Source organism: Saccopteryx leptura, chromosome 5 (genome assembly GCF_036850995.1).
Source record: "Saccopteryx leptura isolate mSacLep1 chromosome 5, mSacLep1_pri_phased_curated, whole genome shotgun sequence".
NCBI classification, from domain to species: Eukaryota; Metazoa; Chordata; class Mammalia; order Chiroptera; family Emballonuridae; genus Saccopteryx; species Saccopteryx leptura.
Window position 1 is genome coordinate 93,242,938 of NC_089507.1, and position 20,606 is coordinate 93,263,543.

Sequence of the window (20,606 nt, forward strand, 5' to 3'; positions counted from 1 at the left end):
ATTTTGGGATAAAACAGATGACAATGGTAATTATTAAGTTGAAAGATGTTCTTGAAATAATGACGCTAAAAATAGTTGATAGATAAATCTGGCCCATACTTAAGAAAAGAGGCTCTTAGCCTGATCAGGCGGTGGCACAGTGGATAGACCATCGAAGTGGGACCCGGAGGACCCAGGTTTGAAACCTGGAGATTGCAGGCTTGAGCGCGGGCTCATCAGGCTTCAGCATGGGCTCACTGGTTTTAGCGTGCGATCATAGACATGACCCCGTGGTCACTGGCTTGAGCCCAAGGTCGCTCGCTCTACTGGAGCCACCCTTGGTCAAGGCACATATGAGAAAGCAATCAGCGAACAAGCAATCAAGAACAATTAAGATACTGCAGTGAAGAATTGATGCTTTTCATCTCTCTCCTTTCCTGTCTGTCTTTATCTGTCCCTCTCTGACTCTCTGTCTCTGTCAAAAAAAGAAAAGAGATTCTTAGGTTTGAAGCTTTATTGTCTTGTAAAAAGATATTTCATTTTCAGGATTTTTAAGTACTTTATTATTTTTTTTAATAAATCAGAATGAAAAAAGCTAAGTTAAGCTTAGTGTTTGTAACCCAAGGAATGATATCTCTAGCTAATTAGGGTGCCCTCTCCTGAAAGCTTTTGTAGAAGTAACACAATTAGGAAAATAAATGGGCTTTGGAATGCTGTGGAATCCAGCTAAAGCGGCCTGACCCTAGAGCAGTGCCACCAGCGTGAAAGACAACAACCCTGCTGGTGTCACAGGGAGATTAGATGCCTGAAGAACCCACGAAGAGTCACGCACTGTGCCATAAAACACACCTCTAATTCAAATAAACCATCTTCTCTTTTAGATCAGAAACTCTGCAAACTGAGGAAAGGTGTCTGCAGAGGCAGCGTATGTGGGCCGCAGCCCAAGTCCCGTTTGTGCACGTGTGCGGAGGGATACGTCTTGAGCCAGGACGGGAAGCACTGCGAAGGTAACGAGTCCCCAACAGCGACAGACACCGAGCCCTGACGCCCGGGCCGCGGCTGCTCTTTGGTGGGCCTTGCAGAGCCTCAGTGTGAAACCAGTTTTACTCCTCACCTCCTTCTTTCCCCAGAAAAACTTAACTCCCTCCTCATTTTTGAAGTCTTTGTAATATTCTCAGGTCCTCTTTATAGCTTGTGTTCCTGTATCAAGTACTTGCAGAGGCCACTTAGGTTGATACTAGGCAGGGCTTCTCTGAGTCCATGGATGTCTGTTGGTTTGTGTGCAAGACGTCGGTATTTTCAAATATTTCAGGAAAGTATTACCATAACTCTTTAAGGAAAATATATATCTCCATAGCTCTTATACGATTCTCAAAGAGTACGTGACTCCACATCTCATCCCATGAAGGTCTAGTGCAGTGGTCCGCAAACCACGGCTGGGGAGCCACAGGCTCCTTCAACTCGTGCATGAATCAGGTGGCCTCCCGGGTGCTGGGTATCTCTGGTCGCCTGACCTACACACACCCCCAATGGTTCCTGCGTGCCTGCACGTGGTATTTTGTGGAAGAGCCACACTCAAGGGGGCCAAAGAGCAGCATGTGGCTCGCCAGCCATGGTTTGCTCACCACTGGTCTAGTGGGAACCTGAAGAAACTGTGAAGCAGGCTGGTTGTGTAGGGCTCCTGCTAGTTGAGGCTTCAGGAGAACTACCCATCCTTTCTCCAGTGAGCTACTGATGAAAAGAATCCAATGACTGCAGCACGTACTGAGAGGAAGTAGTTCCGGTGAGATATTAGGTAAACATGACACCTACTTGTTAAGTGTAACTTTCTGCTTACCTGGGACTAGTGGGAGGTCGGGGGCATCTCATAGAACAGTGACCTGGAAGGCTGAGTGTCAGCCCCAGGGATGCTGATGAGGAGTGTGTCCACCTTCAGATGAGGGCCCCTGTCCGCTCTGAGAGACTGAAGAACAGCTTAGGGACGTCTTATTCTTGTCAAGAACTTTCAACAGTCCTGCCTTAGGTGGCTTTAAGTTGCTATATGTTTTCAGGGGAAATACTATTTTCCCAAGGGGAATTCTATGAAAATCTGTATTTGAATGTATAAACTATGGCAAAATAAAAATTACTTCCATGATAATTGAGTTGACTTCTTTCATCCTTTGCTAGAGTAGCAAAAACAGTCTTTCCATGCTCAAGATACAATTGTGATACACTCCATTTTGGACTGACTTATTAGGGATGCTCCAGCTTATGTTCCAAAATAATCATCTGGGTTTTGCTGTTGTTATTGTGTAGATGTCAACGAATGTGCCTTTTGGAATCATGGCTGCACTCTTGGGTGTGAAAATATCCCTGGATCCTATTACTGCACATGCCCTGTAGGGTTTGTTCTGCTTCCTGATGGGAAACGGTGTCACCGTAAGTCACAGCAAGTATTTATCGCGTTATTTCTTTCATGTTCATTGATGTTTCTGAGATGGCTATGGTCTGTGTTGATGGTCCTGAATGCCAGTAGTAAGCATCAGAATTACCTTGGAGTTTTATTATTTTGTTTGTGTTTTAAAACATGAATGACTGGAGTCTACCCCAGACTTGTTAAATTAAAACTTCCAAGGTTGGCAATATATACTTTCCTGTTTCTTTATCGATATTTTAGATATTTCATTATACTATATCACTAAAAGACAAGCACGTGAAAAACACAATCGTGATATATTATCATATCTAAAAAACTAGTTGTAAGTCCCTAATATCATCTAATATCCAGGGTGTTTTCAGCTATAACCACAATACCATTATCACACCTCAAAAATAAAAATTCCTTAATAATATCAAATATCTAGTCAGTTTTAAAATTATCTTAAATTTTTTCTACACAGTTGTTTGGTTCGAGGAAGTATTCTGCCAGCTCCATGTTGTGTTAGGTTGATACCCCTCTCTTTTAGTCTACAGAGTGTCTTTCTTTTTTTCTTCCCCTTGCAAATATTTGTTAAAGAGCCATTTTTTCCCTAAAGTTTCTCACATTTTGGATTTTGCTGATGGCACTTCTGTGATGTTCCTTTTCTTCTACAAACTTGCTGCTAGATTAAAAGGCTTGATAAGACTTGGCTTTGGCATTTCCGGCAAGAATCCTTCATAGCTGTGGTTGTATTTCCATCAGGAGGCACATTATAAATTTCCCCAATAGTCTTTCCTTTTTATTCGTTTATTCTTGTTTAAAAACAAACTTTGCCTTATTTTACTAAAGAAACATTTTCCCCTGGCTGGGTAGCTCAGTTGGTAGAGCATTTTTCTGAAATGCCAAGGTTGTGGGTTCCATCCCCGGTCAGGGCACATATAAGCATCAACCAGTGAATACATAAATAAGTAGAACAACAAATATTTCTCTCCCTCCCCCCCTTCTTCTCTCTCTAAAATCAGTCAATAAATTAAATTTACCAAAAATTTTTTTACATGTTTACTTTTCACTAGTCCCTTCTGACATATTTCTAATGGTAAAGAATCACCTGAATCAATGGTAGTCAGTGTGCATGTTCTGTGGTATTTTCCACCCGCTGTGCCCAATTTAATATTATTATTATGATGTCTCTTTTTTCAAATTAAACTTACTGGAGTGACATTAGTTAATAAAATTATATAGGTTTCAAGTGTACAATTCTCCAATCACTATTACTGTCACTGTCCTGACAGACACCAGTTTTGGCCAGCACAGTGTAGTGTTTCAGATTGCCCAGTGCTGGGCTGTTGTTGACGAGGATGACTAGTTTCCCTTTGCTCTGTCTGATAACTTTCAGAGTCTGCCTGTACCTGTAGCACTTACTTTCCACTTTTTATGATGAGTTGGAGCAGAGAGTTTACTCCAGTGACTTCTGTTTTTAGCCACTGTCTTCCTTCCTCCAGGGCAGGAACCCCACCAACCAAACACACCTGGAAACTACCAGGATTCCCGGGGGTAAGAAATAGCCCAGTTGTGTCTGAGGGAATGGCTGTAGTGGCCACTACCAATCACTTCCTAGACTTATTATTCACCAAGGGTTTTAAATGGTGATGTTTAGTTCTAGTATTTTTTTAGTCATTAATTGGAATACTTTTATAAATAAAACTTTCTCTCATTAACTATTTGATTATTTCAAGATACAGTTCTTACAGTTAAGGCAGGATAAATATTGGATTTGTAATATTTTTTATATTTTCCCACCCATTGTGGTTGTCATCCTAATTGTTGATCAAACTGTCTCCTCACTGGACAAGTGGAGCCTTTGCAGATGGGTTCCTGACCTCAGTGGTCTTTGATAGTTTCCTTGTCACCTGTAGCACATATTTCCCAGGCTTGTCTTGTACATTCTACGTTCTAGACCAGAAATTAGCAATCTCTCAAGATGTACTCCTTCTTTTGATGAGAAATTGTATTTAGAGAATATAATCTGCTACTAATTAGACATTGTTTCTAACTAAGCCTTTTGTGGCATCAGAGTTAGGAATACATTACACTGTTCTTTAAAAAGTACCTTATGCTCTTACACGTGGATATTTTCAACTCAAATTTAGGATTTTATACTCAGATACCTTCTTATAAAATTCTTATAGAATCTATTAGTAAAGTTAAGTAGAAATATAAAATAATGTATATTGTCTAATCCTGCTTCAGAGCTGATGGAGAATAGGTCAGTCTGGATGTCATATGTGCTTATGAAATCAGGCACATGAAAATGGATAAATGGTAATGCATTTCTTGCAAATTACCTGTTACCTTGGTGCCTGTTCATGGAATTTGTCCTTCTTCTAAAACCATGTGGTCCTGTTGGCAAATATATTCAAGTGAATAGTGTTATGTGTTATGGAATCACTACGTGCCAAGCATGACACACAAAATCTCACTTGACGTCACAACTTCTAGAACTTCTATAGTGTACATATTACATTTTAATCTTTGATTTACTTGGACTTTATTTAAATGTATAGTGTAGGATAGGATTTAACTTTTGCCCCAAATCATTGTTCAGTTATTTCTCTACGATTTATTGGATCATCTTTCATATGCTCAATGATTTAAAAACCTGTACCAAATGCTATATTCTTATGTGTACTTGAGTCTTTTTTGAAATAAGCTTTCTGTCTGGTTCTAACAACCTTTCTGTCTATTCCATACATAACACCTGCTATTTTAATTATTGTTAAAATATACATTTTGATATTTGTTGAAAGCCTTTTATTCTCTTCTTACACCTAACCATAGTCATAGTTCTTTGTTTTTCCTACACATGCAATTTGTTTTCCAGATGAACTTGAGAATCATTCATCCAAGTTCCATTTAAAACAACTTTAAAAATATTATTTGACATAAGAGAAACTTAAAGGAAACTAGAATCATTTTAAAAATCAGATGTTTTTCTTTATTTTTTTTAGAATTGAAATTTTCTTTCTTTTTATATCTTCATTACCACAGTAATTTATAAATGTTTGACTTTTATTTAACTTTTTCAGGATAACATTTTTTAATAGCAACACATTTTACTGAATTTCCACAAATCTGACTTAACACTAATCTTGACACCGTTCTCCACTGATTAGAGTTAATATCCTGTCCAACAAATGCATCTGAATGCAGCCACGACTGTGTTCTGACATCAGACGGTCCCATATGTTTCTGTCCTGAAGGCTCAGTGCTGGGGACAGATGGAAAAACATGTAGTGGTAAGTTTATTTATTTTTTGTTTGTTTGCAAATATTCATTTTTCTAAGTGACACCTAAAATTTGCATCTTATTGGCAAAGAATAGATTTTCCCACATTGCACATTGAAAGCTATTACTCAACGGATTAGCATAGATTTAAATGATATATTTTGTTTGTTTGTTTTTAGATAGCATAGTGAAGTGGTTATGAGCAAGAGCTTTGAAATTAGACAGCCCTGAGGTCGCATTTACCAGTTACTAGCAATGTTATTTATAGTAACCACTTGCTCTCTCTTGGTCTCAGTTTCCTCAACTGAGATTGTAGAAGTTGATGATACTTGCCTCCTGGATTCTTAGCCAAGATTAAGCAGGTGGTAGATGGAAAGTGTTAAGCATGTTTCCTTCACTTATAAATACCTCTCTACTTTTATCTTTCATAAACTGAAGCATATAGAGGGGTGGATGTAACTCAGAATTAGCAGAAGATTTACGTATGGCTATTTTCTTAAATAAAGAAAGCAAAAGAAGTCAAGGCCAAAAATATGTGAGAGAGAAAAATACATTATTCATTAGGAAGAGTTAGACCAATTACTAAGCTCATCAAACTGTATTTTGTATGCTAGCCCATTGCCAATGCACATGTTCTTGAACTCAGTGGTAGAGCAAGAGGACAGGGGCCATTGGGATGTGAAGGGTTTGTATTCAAGATGTTAGGTTATAGGGGAAAATGAGTACAGTGACATTTCGTTTCTCATCTCTGAAAAATAAACATGATTGTAGCAGGATGAATGATTGTGGAAATGGTTTTAAAAATCAACATATACTTGGCTTACTTCAGTATTTTGGTAGAAAATTATATTTTTGAATGGCATAGCATCATTACCATATAATTGTTTTTTGTAGGCTGTTCATCACCTGATAATGGTGGGTGTAGTCAACTCTGCCTCGCCCTCAGCCCAGTGTCCTGGGAATGTGGTTGCTTTCCTGGGTATGACCTACAGCTGGACAGAAAAAGCTGTGCAGCTTCGGGTTAGTGCTGTGGGTGTTGAAAGTGTGTTTCTGCAAAAGTATGTGAAAACAACATTTCATTTAGAAAGAGAGAGCATTAAATTGCTTTTGGCTTTTGGATAGAAAGTTTGATTCTTTCTATTTTTGGAAATGGAAAACAAATTATACTATAAATATAAATAACATAAATAATAGTCATATAAATAATCGTGTTTTTGAAGAATATTTAGAAGTTAAGTCTTCAGCAAAAATTTCTATAACATCAAGTGGGATATTCCAGTATATGTAAAAGTCATGACCATGATAAATTTTAAAGGAATTGAATAAATGTTGGTTGATTGATTTGATTTTCAACTCTCCAGCGAATATAATATATTATACTAATAATACTTTGGCAAATTCTGTTTTTTTATGTCAAAATTTAATATATAGTTGTATGCTTTAACAACTTTTTCATCTGCTTATATTATATCTCTTGTGTCTTTCAACAGCCTTGGAAATCCTAGATTTATAGCAAATTGATTTAATCTTCCCTGAGGTTCATCACTCTTGTAATCTGTTATAACATAATGATGAGCCTGCAAAGCCTGCCTTAGTTGGAGCCCAATACTCTTAACTTCCCAGGGCCCTAGTTAATATAGCACAATCTGAGTTCTGAAAATAAACAAAGGTCTTATTATTAACTGAAATAATCATGCTTCCCTTTTAGAATTGTTCAAGCCAGAGAAAGGCATTTATTTGGGCATGAATGAATACAATCTGTTAATATTAATATGTTTTAGTATGCGCAAATCAGGGAAATTGCAGCGCCAAAACCTATCATTTAGTTATGGTGTTGGTTATTTAATGCTGGCTCTTTTTCTAAGTAATTTGTGTTTTAAGAGCAAGCCCTTAGACAGGGAGGAATCCAGTGATGAAATTCTGGCAATTTGTCACCTCATGGAAGAGGAACTCTTCTCGCCTGTCTTAACCTACACATAATGGTGTGAGATTAATATAAGAAGTGCTGCAGAAATTAACAAAGAGGGTGCAGTGAAAGAGAAGAGTCAGAGTACCTGTTGGCTATCAAGACATATTTTAAATGGAGCCATATTTGAATTTGATCATCAGGACCGCGACCGTTTTTGCTGTTTGCCAATTCTCAAGACATTCGGCACATGCGCTTTGATGGGACAGATTATGGAAGCCTGCTCAGCCAGCAGATGGGGATGGTTTTTGCCCTAGATCATGATCCTGTGGAAAATAAGGTAGTATGCTTTTGCCGCTTGAACAGATGTGGCTGTGCTTTAAGGACAAGTAGAGAATTTTATTTATCCTGACAGATGAGCTGGGCTACTTAAAAAATTCTCTGCTAAGCTCAGAACCATTAGGCACAGAAAAATTTAAATATATAGACACTGAAACATCATTTGAAAAATGTTAAGGATTTTCTGTTATCACAACCCTGGTTCTTGATGTGATCCAGCCATCTTACTGGAGATGATTGAGCAAGATATTGTTTAGTTTTGTTTCTAGACATGAGGATGGGAGCCCAGCACAGTACCATATACATAGGAGAAACCCATAAATAGGTTTTTGATTATTTGTTGGTAGTGGGAGAAGTGGGAGGTTGGGGCAAGGCTTAAGAAGTAGAGGTTAGTAATTTATACTTAATATGTGTCACTGAGGGAGGGAATTCAATTACCTCATAACCACAAAAATTAAATTTTACAGCTCATGTATGAATAATGGCAGTTTAACTCATGAAACTATTTATGTAATAATCAATTTTTACATGAAGTTTTTATATATAACAGAATTTCTATATTAACCCAATCAGTTGACAATTTGATCTGTTGTATCTATGCTAGTTTAGAATGTATTTGAAATCATATGTTATAGTGTCTTTTGGGGATTAATCACCTGTATTTATAAGTTTACATAGTTTTTTTATAATCTCCCTCCATAATAATTTAGTTATTACTAGTGAATTCCTAGAATTTTTTTTTTTTTAATTTTTTTTTTTTTTTTTTTTTGTATTTTTCTGAAGCTGGAAACGGGGAGAGACAGTCAGACAGACTCCCGCATGCGCCCGACCGGGATCCACCCGGCACGCCCACCAGGGGCGACGCTCTGCCCACCAGGGGGCGATGCTCTGCCCCTCCGGGGTGTCGCTCTGTCGCGACCAGAGCCACTCTAGCGCCTGGGGCAGAGGCCAAGGAGCCATCCCCAGCGCCCGGGCCATCTTTGCTCCAATGGAGCCCTGGCTGCGGGAGGGGAAGAGAGAGACAGAGAGGAAGGAGGGGGGTGGGGTGGAGAAGCAAATGGGCGCTTCTCCTATGTGCCCTGGCCAGGAATCAAACCCGGGTTCCCCGCACGCCAGGCCGATGCTCTACCGCTGAGCCAACCGGCCAGGGCCAAAATTCCTAGAATTTTAAACAATGTTTCTTCTTGATTTGAAGGAGCTTGGTGAATGGACATAAAAGAGTGAAGCAAATTGATTCTGTGTTTAAGTAGTATGAATTGATGGTCAAATATAATTTTTACAAGTAGAATTTAGTAATTAAACACTAGTGAACAATTCTCTTTTTTTCTCTGTGCTAGATCTATATGATTCCATGGAACAATTATATTAACAGAAAAAATTAATAGAAAAAAATCCATTCAAGATTCATTTATTACCAAATTGAACTTCTTCCTGCACAGTCAGTATTTTACAACTAGGTGAATAAGGAGACCTAGAATGAACTTTAAGTCATGTGACTGTTTTTTATTTTTCTGGTCAATGTTCTCATTTTCTTGCTTCTTGGACTAGCAGCATTAACATCGCCTGGAGTTCGTTAGGACTGCAGACTCTCAGGCTCCACCCCGACCACTGAATCCGAGTCTGCCTTTTAACAAGACTCTGAGGGGATTTGTAGGTCCCTCCGATTTTAGATGCAGAGCTCTAGTGGAATAAGTTTGAATGGGAGAAGTACACATTTTGTATTATGGAGTAGAACCTTTCTTATTTTATTTAGAAAGATGATAACCCATTATTTAATGAATTACCATTTTGTGAATATTCTCATCATTGATAATAGGCTCTATGTATCAATATATATGTGTACTCACAGCTAAAATCCCACAAATGCTATCATTAAATTGTAGGCTGACCCATAAAAGTTTTTTAACATTTTCTTGAAATACTTTTACCTGTTTTAAAGTCTGCATACTAGACTGAGAAAGAACTTTAGAACTTTGTACCTCCAAGGTATGCTATGTTCTGTTGGGCAGTATCCAGTGTGGATTAATTAAAATGCAATTATATAAAGTTAGAGGTTTAAAAGAAACTTTAGCGAATATTTAGTCTAACTTCATCACTTTTGTAGTTGAGAAAACTGAGGTTCAATGACCTGGCCAAAGTAATCAAACAAATAATGGGCAAAACTGGACGAAACCTGTCTCCTGACGTGCAGTGAAGTGGAGTGTTATGGGCCGTGCAGTAGAAGACACAGCCCAGCGTGTAGTCCCCATTAAACTGAAAGTCATTGCTCCCTTTCAGGCTGTGGAATCCTAGGGTCCAAGTACAGTGGCTTTGTTACTGACCAGTGATCAAAGATTAATAAATTGCCAGTTGCAATAGAATTATGTGCCCAATGCAGAGTTAAAGAGTTTTACATATACTGTATTATTATCCCCATTTTTCCAACGAGGAGACTGAGAATCTGCTACATTAATGAACTTGCTGAACTTTACAAGTATCTCGGAAGCAGCAAAGTTGAAGTTCAGTTGCAGGTGTGTCTATGTTCAAAGCCAAGCTCTTAACAAGTCTAGTGTATGGTACTCAACTCATTTGTGTATATTCCATATTCATTTTTAAAAACATCAGTCAGAAATGCCTGTGTTCTCTTTTGTAGGTATACTTCGCCCATACAGCCCTGAAGTGGATTGAGAGAGCCAATATGGACGGTTCCCAACGAGAAAGGCTTATTGAGGAAGGAGTAGATATTCCAGAAGGCCTTGCTATAGACTGGATTGACCGTAAACTCTATTGGACAGATAGAGGGTATGTTTCCTTTTAGCCATGTGGGACAGGCTGAGACTAGAGGAAAGATGCCCCCAATGCTGTCCATACTCCCCCACCTCCCCATCACCAAGCAAATGTTCCTCTCTTCATCAAGATTGGGTCTGTACCTGTAGGGGAATTTTGAGGACCAAGAAAGTAGCATATGTTTTTTCACTTCAGGCTAGAAATGTAAAACCTGTCTGAATATAGCCAACAAGCATTCTTGAGCATCTGGTTTGAATAGGGCGCTCTCCCAGGTAATACAGGAGATACAAAGGAGCATGAGGAATGTTGCATCTTTTTAGGCAGCTCACACTTTAGCCAAGAGGTAAGGTACATATGCATAGGTAAAACTAACACAAATACTTGTCCGCATTTCAGTACAAGAAATGTCATAAGGCCATGCATAAATAATTGCCAAAAAGTGAGGGGTGTCCACTCCCAGGGGGAGTGCTAGAAGGTCCTTCTTCAGGGATCCAATGGCCCAATCCCTTCATTTTACAGATGGGGAAGCTAAGGCTTAGAAAGGCTAAGTGATTTATTCAGGGTTACACAACACACAAGTGACTAAAATCCAAATGCTGGCTCTCTAACTGACATGAAGGTGGGAGAGAGACCTTCATGGTGGAGTTGTAAGGAAAGTCCTTGGGAGATCAGAGAAATAGTCTGCTTTTCCTTTGGAGCAAAGCAACAGAGCCAGAGAGAAGCTTAGTGTTTCTTTCCTTGGGCACACTGCTCTTGAAGTGCAAAAACAACTGCTGCATGTGTTTGTGTGAATGTGTGCGCGTGTGTGTGTGCTCCGTGTAAGCCCCAGGAATGGTGGGGATGAGAGGAGGGTGGTGAAGGAAATGCCTGCATCCCTCAGGCATGCTATGAGAACCCGCTTCCCTGCTTTCGTGAGAGAGGAAGTGAACCACAGAGCACCTCACAAGATATTGTCAGAGATACTCTGTGCTAGGATGATATCTGGTCAAGTCACTTAAAGCCATAAAGTGAAATGGTGGCCAACCTGAACATCTGGCACTTATGCAATTGTGTTAAATTAAAAGAAAGGAGAATTAATTAGAGTTTCACATCTGTGAAGTCAGCATTCCCAACATGGAGGGAGAAGTCCTAGGGAACAGAGGTAGGCTTTCTATGTCCCCAAAATCTCTTTTGGTTTGGATAACCAATGGGGAAAAAATGCATTTTTAAAAATGAGCCAGATCTATGATGTGATGCATAGTTATCAATAATATGGTACATTTATATCCAAAGTGAGTATATTTTCATTCATTCATTTGTTAATTTAGCCATACCTCCATTCTTTTATTCTTTAGGTATTTGTTTATTAACTGAAATGTTCCAGATACTATACTTTATATCATGGATATAAAGTGATACCACTGAATCCCTCAAAGATAAGTTTGCTTATCCCCAACTTAAAGATGAAAAAACTGAGAATCAAAGAGATAAAATAGCTTCACCAAAGTCAAACAGCCCACAGGTAGCAGATCTGGAATTTGAACTCAAAGACAACTACTTCCAAAGCTTATGCTTTTAATAATCATAGATATGTACTCCCTCCCCCAATCAGAATTGATTAAGATGTGTTCAACCCAGAGTCATATAACAAATGAAAATCAACTTCAGTTGTAATAATGACAGAAATCATAATAACGGCCTCTTCTGTATTGAACCTACTTAAAAGGACATTTAAAATGTCAGCTGTGCATAATAACAGAGCTTGTACATGGCTGTTGTCAGAAGAGTAAACGTTGATCAGGATAGCAGATGTCAGCCGCTGTCGACCCCTCTCAGGATTGCCGGGTCTCCTTAGATTTCTCACATTTGCCTGCACCTCTAATTTTAACAGCGTTTGATTAATAGCACCAGGGGACCTACTGCCGTGGTGATGCCTTCAGGACACAGACAGGTCTGGAGAAGCAGACCTCAGCTTCCCCAGTTCACTGACTTCAATAATAACAAGCCCTTCTTAAGTCCTCTTTCCTCTAAAAGCAGCTGCTAAAAGAAAACCTTTAATTTGTCTGGAAATGAAAGGTTTATTGTTTGAAAACCTTGATATTAGTTAGAAATTGGATTTAAATAACTGAGATTCCAAGCTTGTGATATTAGATTACATGGTAACTCTTAACCAATAAAAGAACCAGGGTGGATGCTTCTAGTTTATATTGGCTTAGGAAAAGAGAGACTCAAATTAACATCTGACAGAAGGAAGGAAGCTAATTGATAATTTCACTGGCAATGCTATTATTTAGTACTAAGGAATCCTGACTCCTAAAGTCAGTTGCGCAGTGAGAAAGAATCAAAAGGGTGAAAATATGCATCTGTTTGCTCATTCTTTTGAGATTAAAAACTACCATGAAGGAATAATCACTTTTCTAAGGTTCTGGATGAACAACTCTTGCTCTGGAAGGAGTGTGGGTTTTAGAAGATCCCAGGGACATTGGGATCATTTAGGTAGTGGATATAAAGAGAAAGATGTTCCACTAGATGAGGGGTTACGCTTGAACTCAGGTGAGCCCAGTGTCCAACCAGTACGCTGGAGTTTGAGATTTGTTTTCTGTCTAAATCAAGTAGAAATGTATTGTTAGGTTAACTCCTTAAGGAATTTTGAAAGTAAATTCCAGCAATCCTGCCTGAGACAGTTCCAGAATCAGGAGTTTATGTTCATCTTAATTCTCATCACTTAACTCCTGCTGAAAACAGTAAGAATTTATAGATGATGTAACAACGAAAACAGAGGAGCTGACAGACACTTCTCCCAAGAAGACATACAAATAGCGAACAGATATATGAAAGGATGTTCAATTTTGCTAGCTATTAGGAAAATGCAAATAAAAACTATGGCGAGATATCACTTCACACCAGTTAGAATGGTTGTTATCATCAGCAAGACAGGTAACAAGTGTTGGAGAGGCTGTGGAGAAAAAGGAATCCTCATTCACTACTGTTGGGAATGCAAAGTGGTGCAGCCATTATGGAAGACAATATGGCAGTTTTTCAAAAAACAAGAATAGGACTACCATGTGACCCAGCAATCCCTCTTCTGGGTATCTATCTGAAAAATATGAAAACATTTATTCACAAAAATATATATGCACACTTATGTTCACTGAAGCATTATTCACAGTGGCCAATATATGAAGACAAAAAAAGTGTCCTTCAATAGAGGACTGAATAAAGAAAATGTGGTGTATATATAGTAGAGCAGGGGTTCCCAAACTTTTTACACAGGGGGCCAGTTCACTGTCCCTCAGACCGTTGGAGGGCCGGACTATAAAAAAAACTATGAACAAATCCCTATGCACACTGCACATATCTTATTTTAAAGTAAAAAGACAAAACGGAACAAATACAATATTTAAAATAAAGAACAAGTAAATTTAAATCAACAAACTGACCAGTATTTCAATGGGAACTATTCTCCTCTCACTGACCACCAGTGAAAGAGGTGCCCCTTCCGGAAGTGCAGTGGGGGCCGGATAAATGGCCTCAGGGGGTTGCAAGTGGCCCGCGGGCCATAGTTTGGGGACCCCTGTACTAGAGAATACTACTCAGCCATAAGAAAAGATGAAATACTCTCATGTGTGACAACATGGATGGATCTTGAGAATATTATGCTAAATGAAATAGGTCAATCAGAAAAAGCTAATTATGTGATTTCAACTCATATGTGGGATATAAAACTGGAGCTAATTATGTGATTTCACTCATATGTGGGTGAAAAAACTGGCACTCATAGACACAGACAACAGTGTGGTGGTTACCAAGGAGAAGGGGGTGAGGAGGTAGCAAAGGGTAAAGGAGTTCAAATATGTGGTGGCAGATGATTTGACTTTAGGTGGTGGGCACACACAGATCATGTACACTTGAAACCTATATGATCCTAATAACCAGTGTCACCCCAATAACTTTAAATAGATAGATAGATAGATAGATAGATAGATAGATAGATAGATAATAGAAAGATATATAAATGTAGGGGGAAAAAAAGAACAGAACAGTCACAAGCAAGTAGTTTCAGAATTTCTTTCCTCCCAGCAAGGGAATGGACACAGTGACAGCTGAGGCTGAGTGACTGACACATTGAGTTAAAAATTACCTTCCATCCAGCAGTACCTTCTGATAACCATCTCATCCAGGAATGAAACAGTTCTTTACAAGTGGCACTAGACTATTAATGGTTTAAAATTATCTACTGCTCTGAGTTGGAAGTTTGTAAAGCGTATTTGATCAAACACAGGCCCTGAGCCGATTTTTCCTTTACCTCCCCCACCTGCATATAGCCTGCGAGGAGGAGTTTATAAAGCCCCTTCCCCACCCAGTGGCTAGACAGTGCACGCTAATGAGCCAACGGCAGAAAATCTCCTTAGCATTTTGTAGAATCAGGAGAGAATGGTTCTGCTTTGTGTTTCTGGGCAGGGCTGTCTCATGAAGACATTGCCTGCAAGAACAAGGAGGTAAAACCCTCTTAGAAGTTTGATGAATGAATGTAGTAGTTATATTTTCTAATTGGCAGTAGGGAAACAGCGCCAGCAGGTAGCACACAAGTACAAAGTGGTAGGCCCTTGTTAAGAATAGTTACACTCCCTGGTTTCATTAGGGAAACAGGGAGAACAGGCAGCCTGAGGTAGAAAGGGGGCTGGTGCTCCTCTTCCCTCTCGGCCTGTGGTCCTGTCTGCGCTGGAAGCAGCTCAGAGCCCAGTTTCCCTCACAGGCCAGTGATGGGGAGGGGGCTTTACAGAAAGGATTTTAGCATTTGATTCCATCCAGTTTTCTCCATCCCACCGCCGCTGCGTTAACTCAGCCACCATGTCCTCCTGCCTGGTCCGCTACACACTGAAGGCACAGCAAGCTTTCCACACTGTTTTAAGTCTCAGACCTGGCACTTGCTGATGCCTCTGCTTAGAGTGTTCTTTCCTTGTCCCCTCGCCTTCCCTCTGCCGCCCCTCCTTGTCTCACCTGCTGAACTCTAAGCTCTACAAGGACAGAGACAGGCTATTGGGTCTCTGTGCCTAGGCCCGCCCCTGACATGTACAAAATGTGCTTGCTCAGTAAATATTTGTTTGACCATAAAGGTTCGTTTGACAAATAAATGAAAACATTAGAAAACAATAATTTTCTACTCTGCAAGATTCCAGAGGCTTATGTTCTTAAATGTAAAGTTTAGCAAATAATAGTTCAATACTCTCATTTGTCTAAGTGTCATGTGGAAGAAAATTAAAGTCAACATAAATGTCCCTTACTGTCCCTGTGCTGGCTGTCTTTGTGGCCCTTTGCGGTCTACCCCCTTCCTTCCAGGGATCTGTGACCACCAGGCTGACACCTTCTCATGACTGGGAGGTTGTGAAGAAGAGGGGGTGGTGGCGTTTACACTCCTGGCTCTGTCCCTGCCAAGCCACTGACACAGGTCCCTCTAACCTCATCTTTTCTGTGTATTTTCATTACCCGAGATAAATTGGCATGCTGATGAAAAGGCTATGTTTAAAGAAATTAAATGTGTGGGTGTTTGATGCTCATTTGCGTGTGAGTGTGTGTGTGTGTGTGTGTGTGTGTGTCTGCGCGCATGCATGCATACACACTATGGGCGTAATTTTTGCATTCAAAAGGGAGTGTTTTGTTTAAGAAGTAAAGTTAATGTAACAATGCCTTTATATGACATACATTTTAGAAAATCTGTCATTGAAAGCAGTGATTTAAGTGGAAAGCGTCGTGAAATAATCATTAAGGAGGACATCTCTCAGCCACGAGGAATTGCTGTTCATCCTATGGCCAAGTAGGTACTTGTGAAATGCAGGTGCTTTTCCGCAGAGGTCATGTTTGAAGTGCTAATGTCCAAAGAGGTCTTAAGATCTCAAGTAGTCATTGGAATCAGAAACCAAAAATATCCACTAGGTTTCTTCACATCTTCAGAAATGATGTGATGACCATAGTATCCTCATTTTAAAATATCTTTACTTTCTATTTTTATATAAAAATTTTATTTTTTGTTTGGATATTCTTCATTTTAATCAAATTTAATTTCTCTCTGAAAAGAAATGGGTTGTAATTCATTAATCAATTATACATAAGCCCATTAAACTTTCTTAAAAAGTTGCATTATTGCTTTCCCGAGCAGAGGATGACATTTAGATTTTATAACTTACTCTATTTCGAAAAATTATGAGGTGAGTTCAAATGATAGGTCATTCCTAGATTTAGACAAGAAGAAGTAGAAATCATGAAAGATTAGAAGATTCTATGTTGTTAATTATGAATTAGTGACAAATGTTGGTTTATGTTCAGAGACTTAAGGTGACTCACCAATTTCTTCTTTAATTAAAAAAATAACGATAAAAACCAACTTTTATTTATGATGGTCTGTGAGAAATAATATATTGGTAATAACTGATAATTGATTTGGAGCCAGCCACATGATTAAAAGAGTGAGACTATAATCATCTTTAAATAGGCTGGAGTAAAGATATTGACCTCAAAAAAATGTTCCTCAGCACAGTTATAGAATATGATATACGAAACTTAAAATTAACCAAGTTAACTGAGTATATGGTATAAAACAGGATAATAGAGAAATATGTTCTTCTCTTTATGTTTTAATTTTACATATACAGTGAGTTTTACATGTGCATGGCAGAGGGGAAAACTAATTAGATTTCATTGCCTTTTGAAGCATGAAACTCTAATTTTAAAATATGCATTTGAGCACACTTTCAGTTAGTAATATTCTGCAATTTTTAAAATTAGTAAATCTTTTTTATCTAATAACCTAAGCCTTAATTCAGCATCCTATCCAAGATGTTCTATATCTAGAAAAGATAAGTTTTTGCTTATGAAAAATTATTCATCCAACACAGTGCTATGTTCCTTAGTTTATCCTGAAGTGATTTCCACTGATGTTCCCAGTGAAGAAAGAATGGGGGAATTTTTTTGTGCAAATTTTATTTGTTGTATGTTTTTTTGATTAAAGGAGATTATTCTGGACTGATACGGGGATTAATCCACGAATTGAAAGTTCTTCCCTTCAAGGCATGGGCCGACTGGTTATTGCTAGCTCTGAGCTGGTCTGGCCCAGTGGAATAACGATTGATTTCTTAACTGACAAGTTGTATTGGTGCGATGCCAAGCAGTCTGTGATTGAAATGGCCAATCTGGATGGTTCAAAACGCCAAAGGCTTGCCCAGAACGATGTAGGTGAGACTTTGGGATTGGTGGTTTCTTCATCTTGACTGAGAGTTGATGAGTGTTAAATACAAAGTGCATTTATACACACATGCGTGTGTGCACACATACCTTCCTCGCCATATGAGGAGGAAAGACTAGAGACAGCCTGACAGACTTCTGACAGACTTCTCCAAGGGTTTGTGAGCTCTGAGGATTACCTGAGTATTAGAATATTGGATGAAAAATAGTGATGCATAATCTTTATCAAGATTTCCAAAAATCCAAATGAAAATATTAAAATTTTTAAAGCTTCTTTAAGAATAAGAACCTGGTTCAGCTGTTATCATTTTTTATGTTTTAGAAAATGTCATTTTCACAACAGTGATAATATTACCTTCAGAGATTAATGAGTATCTATTGATAACATGTGCAAAGCATAATATAGTTTTTCTCTATTATAGTTTCATATTTTACATGGGTTATTATGTATTTTCTTAAATATCTTTAAAGCACTGTAGTTATCGTGACTATTAAAGGAAAAGTACAAATGACTATAAGATTTATGGAGAGACTGATTTTGACTCAGGGAATCTGCAAAGACAGCATTCAAACTAGGCCATGTGATGGCCTGACCTGTGGTGGTGCAGTGGATAAAGCGTCGACCTGGAAATGCTGAGGTCGCCAGTTCGAAACCCTGGGCTTGCCTGGTCAAGGCACATATGGGAGTTGATGCTTCCTGCTCCTCCCCTCTTCTCTCTCTCTCTCTTCTTTCTAAAATGAATTAAAAAAAACAAAAAACAAAAAAACAAACAAACTAGGCCATGTGGTAAATAGATGGTGATAAAACTTCATCATTTAAAATAAAGCTGCAAAAATTGCTGTTTGCATGTTAATGTTGCCAAAATATGTTGATGAACTTAATTCCGAATGCACTAGGGAGCTATTGCATGTTTTTGAGCAGGAAATGTATATAAGATTGGTATTTCAGGATAACCACTTAGGTAACAGTGGATTGGAAATTTGGAGAGAAGGAAATCAGTCAGAACACCACAGGGGCTGTCCAGACAACAGCTAATGAAGGGATGAGCTAGAATATTGCCATTTAACAGTAAAATGGAGGATTAGAGAATAAAAAAAATCATTGTAAATAAAAGTATTCAGCAGATTTACTAACAGAGTGACTATAGAAATGAAGGCCAAGGAGATGTTAAAGATACTTTGGAGATTTACAAACCGACTGGGAAGATGGATACATCTGGTTTCTTTTTTAGGAAGAAGGTAACAAACTAGTAATCTCTATAAGATATTCATTTTGCCCATTCTTTTTGGTTTTAGAGGTAACAAATTCCTAGATATGTATTATGCATTAAATAGATCAAGTTAAATATAATTGAGAATTTTACGGACTTCTAAGTTTCTTTAAAAATTAAAGAGATGCTTCACAATAAATGATAAGCTTGTGTACAATTATTTATGCATACACTTAACAGATATTTACTGAATCATTATGGTAAGCAAATATACAGTGGAGAGTTAAACAAATATTGTTCCTTTAAAGTTATGGGGCCTATTTCTAAAGACATACATTATTAGAAAAACACATCTCCCAAATAAATGTGAAATTATAGCTTTGATATATGAAGGCACAAAAGGATTTGACAATTTCTAACCAGAATGTAAAGGTACTATGCCTTAAACAAAAATCATAACATATTTTTAAAAATAATTTTTATTGTTACTGTAATCTGTAACAAATGCAACTTTCTATGCAAGGCCATTATCCATTAATAATTGGAAATTAAAATGTTTAAATAACTATTCCCATCACTACAGTGCCATCTACAGGTATGTGAGTGGTGGCTTCTCAACTGCTAGTTCAGAATTTTTAATGTAAAGATTGAAGAAATTTATTCTTAATTTTAAATGAGACTATGATTCTTCCATAACCAAAAAATAAGAAGTATTATGGAGTATTTGTTGAAAAACTATAGCTAATTCGTACACAGGCTATGACATAGATGAACCCATAGGACATCATGCTTTGTGAAATAAGCCAGTCACAAAAGAAAAATATTGTATGATACCACTCATTGAGGTATCTAGAATAGTCAAATTAGTAAAAACAGAAAGTGAAATGGTCTTTGTCAGAAAGTAGGGGGAGGTAGAAATGAGAAGTTGTTGTTTAATAGATATAGAGTTTTAGTTTTAATAGATAAAAAGTGTATGGAATTTGGTTGCCCAACAATGTGAATATACTTAATTTAACACAACTGAACTATAGACAGGTTAAGATGGTAAATATTGTGTCATGTGGTTTTTTTTTACCCAAATAAAAGAAACTGACAGCTATATTAGATATTTCCTTGCTGCATTTATGGCTTTAATTTGAGACAATGGACTACAGATTAAAATGAATCTTAATGGCCTGGGTCAGTCATAATGGGTGGAGATTCATTTTCACCAGGATAAGTCATTTGCATGTCCTGCCAGGAGAGGGAGACATTCATTCTAATCCACCAAATCTATCACTCATTTGCAAATACTGGTGTAGGGAATGGGACTGGACAAGACTCAAGTTTCCAAACTTGGGCCTCCTTAGTCTGTAATTACTTGAGATGGTCTGTTACAACATTTCTCTGCTTACTAAATACTGGAAAATCTTATCAGAGTAAATTCAGTGGCAAGGAGAGGTGGGGTCAGAAGGTTCCATCCAGGGATCAACAGGCATGAAAATGAAGGCAGCAGGTAATA

At 38.1% G+C, this 20,606-nt stretch overlaps 1 protein-coding gene across 3 annotated transcripts in view; it reads left to right on the plus strand.

Annotated features, from left to right (window-relative positions):
- The window catches only part of EGF (epidermal growth factor), a 102,936-nt gene that overhangs the window by 40,409 nt on the left and 41,921 nt on the right, over positions 1-20,606 (plus strand). For all 3 annotated transcript variants that reach the window (XR_010751701.1, XM_066386941.1, XM_066386940.1), the window contains exons 6-13: positions 861-986; positions 2,278-2,400; positions 5,554-5,676; positions 6,560-6,685; positions 7,775-7,911; positions 10,543-10,691; positions 16,366-16,470; positions 17,662-17,885. Coding sequence is in view for 2 of the 3 variants with exons in the window: in XM_066386941.1 (XP_066243038.1) it covers positions 861-986; positions 2,278-2,400; positions 5,554-5,676; positions 6,560-6,685; positions 7,775-7,911; positions 10,543-10,691; positions 16,366-16,470; positions 17,662-17,885 (1,113 nt within the window). In the remaining variant the exon portion in view is untranslated. The remainder of the gene's footprint in view (positions 1-860; positions 987-2,277; positions 2,401-5,553; positions 5,677-6,559; positions 6,686-7,774; positions 7,912-10,542; positions 10,692-16,365; positions 16,471-17,661; positions 17,886-20,606) is intronic.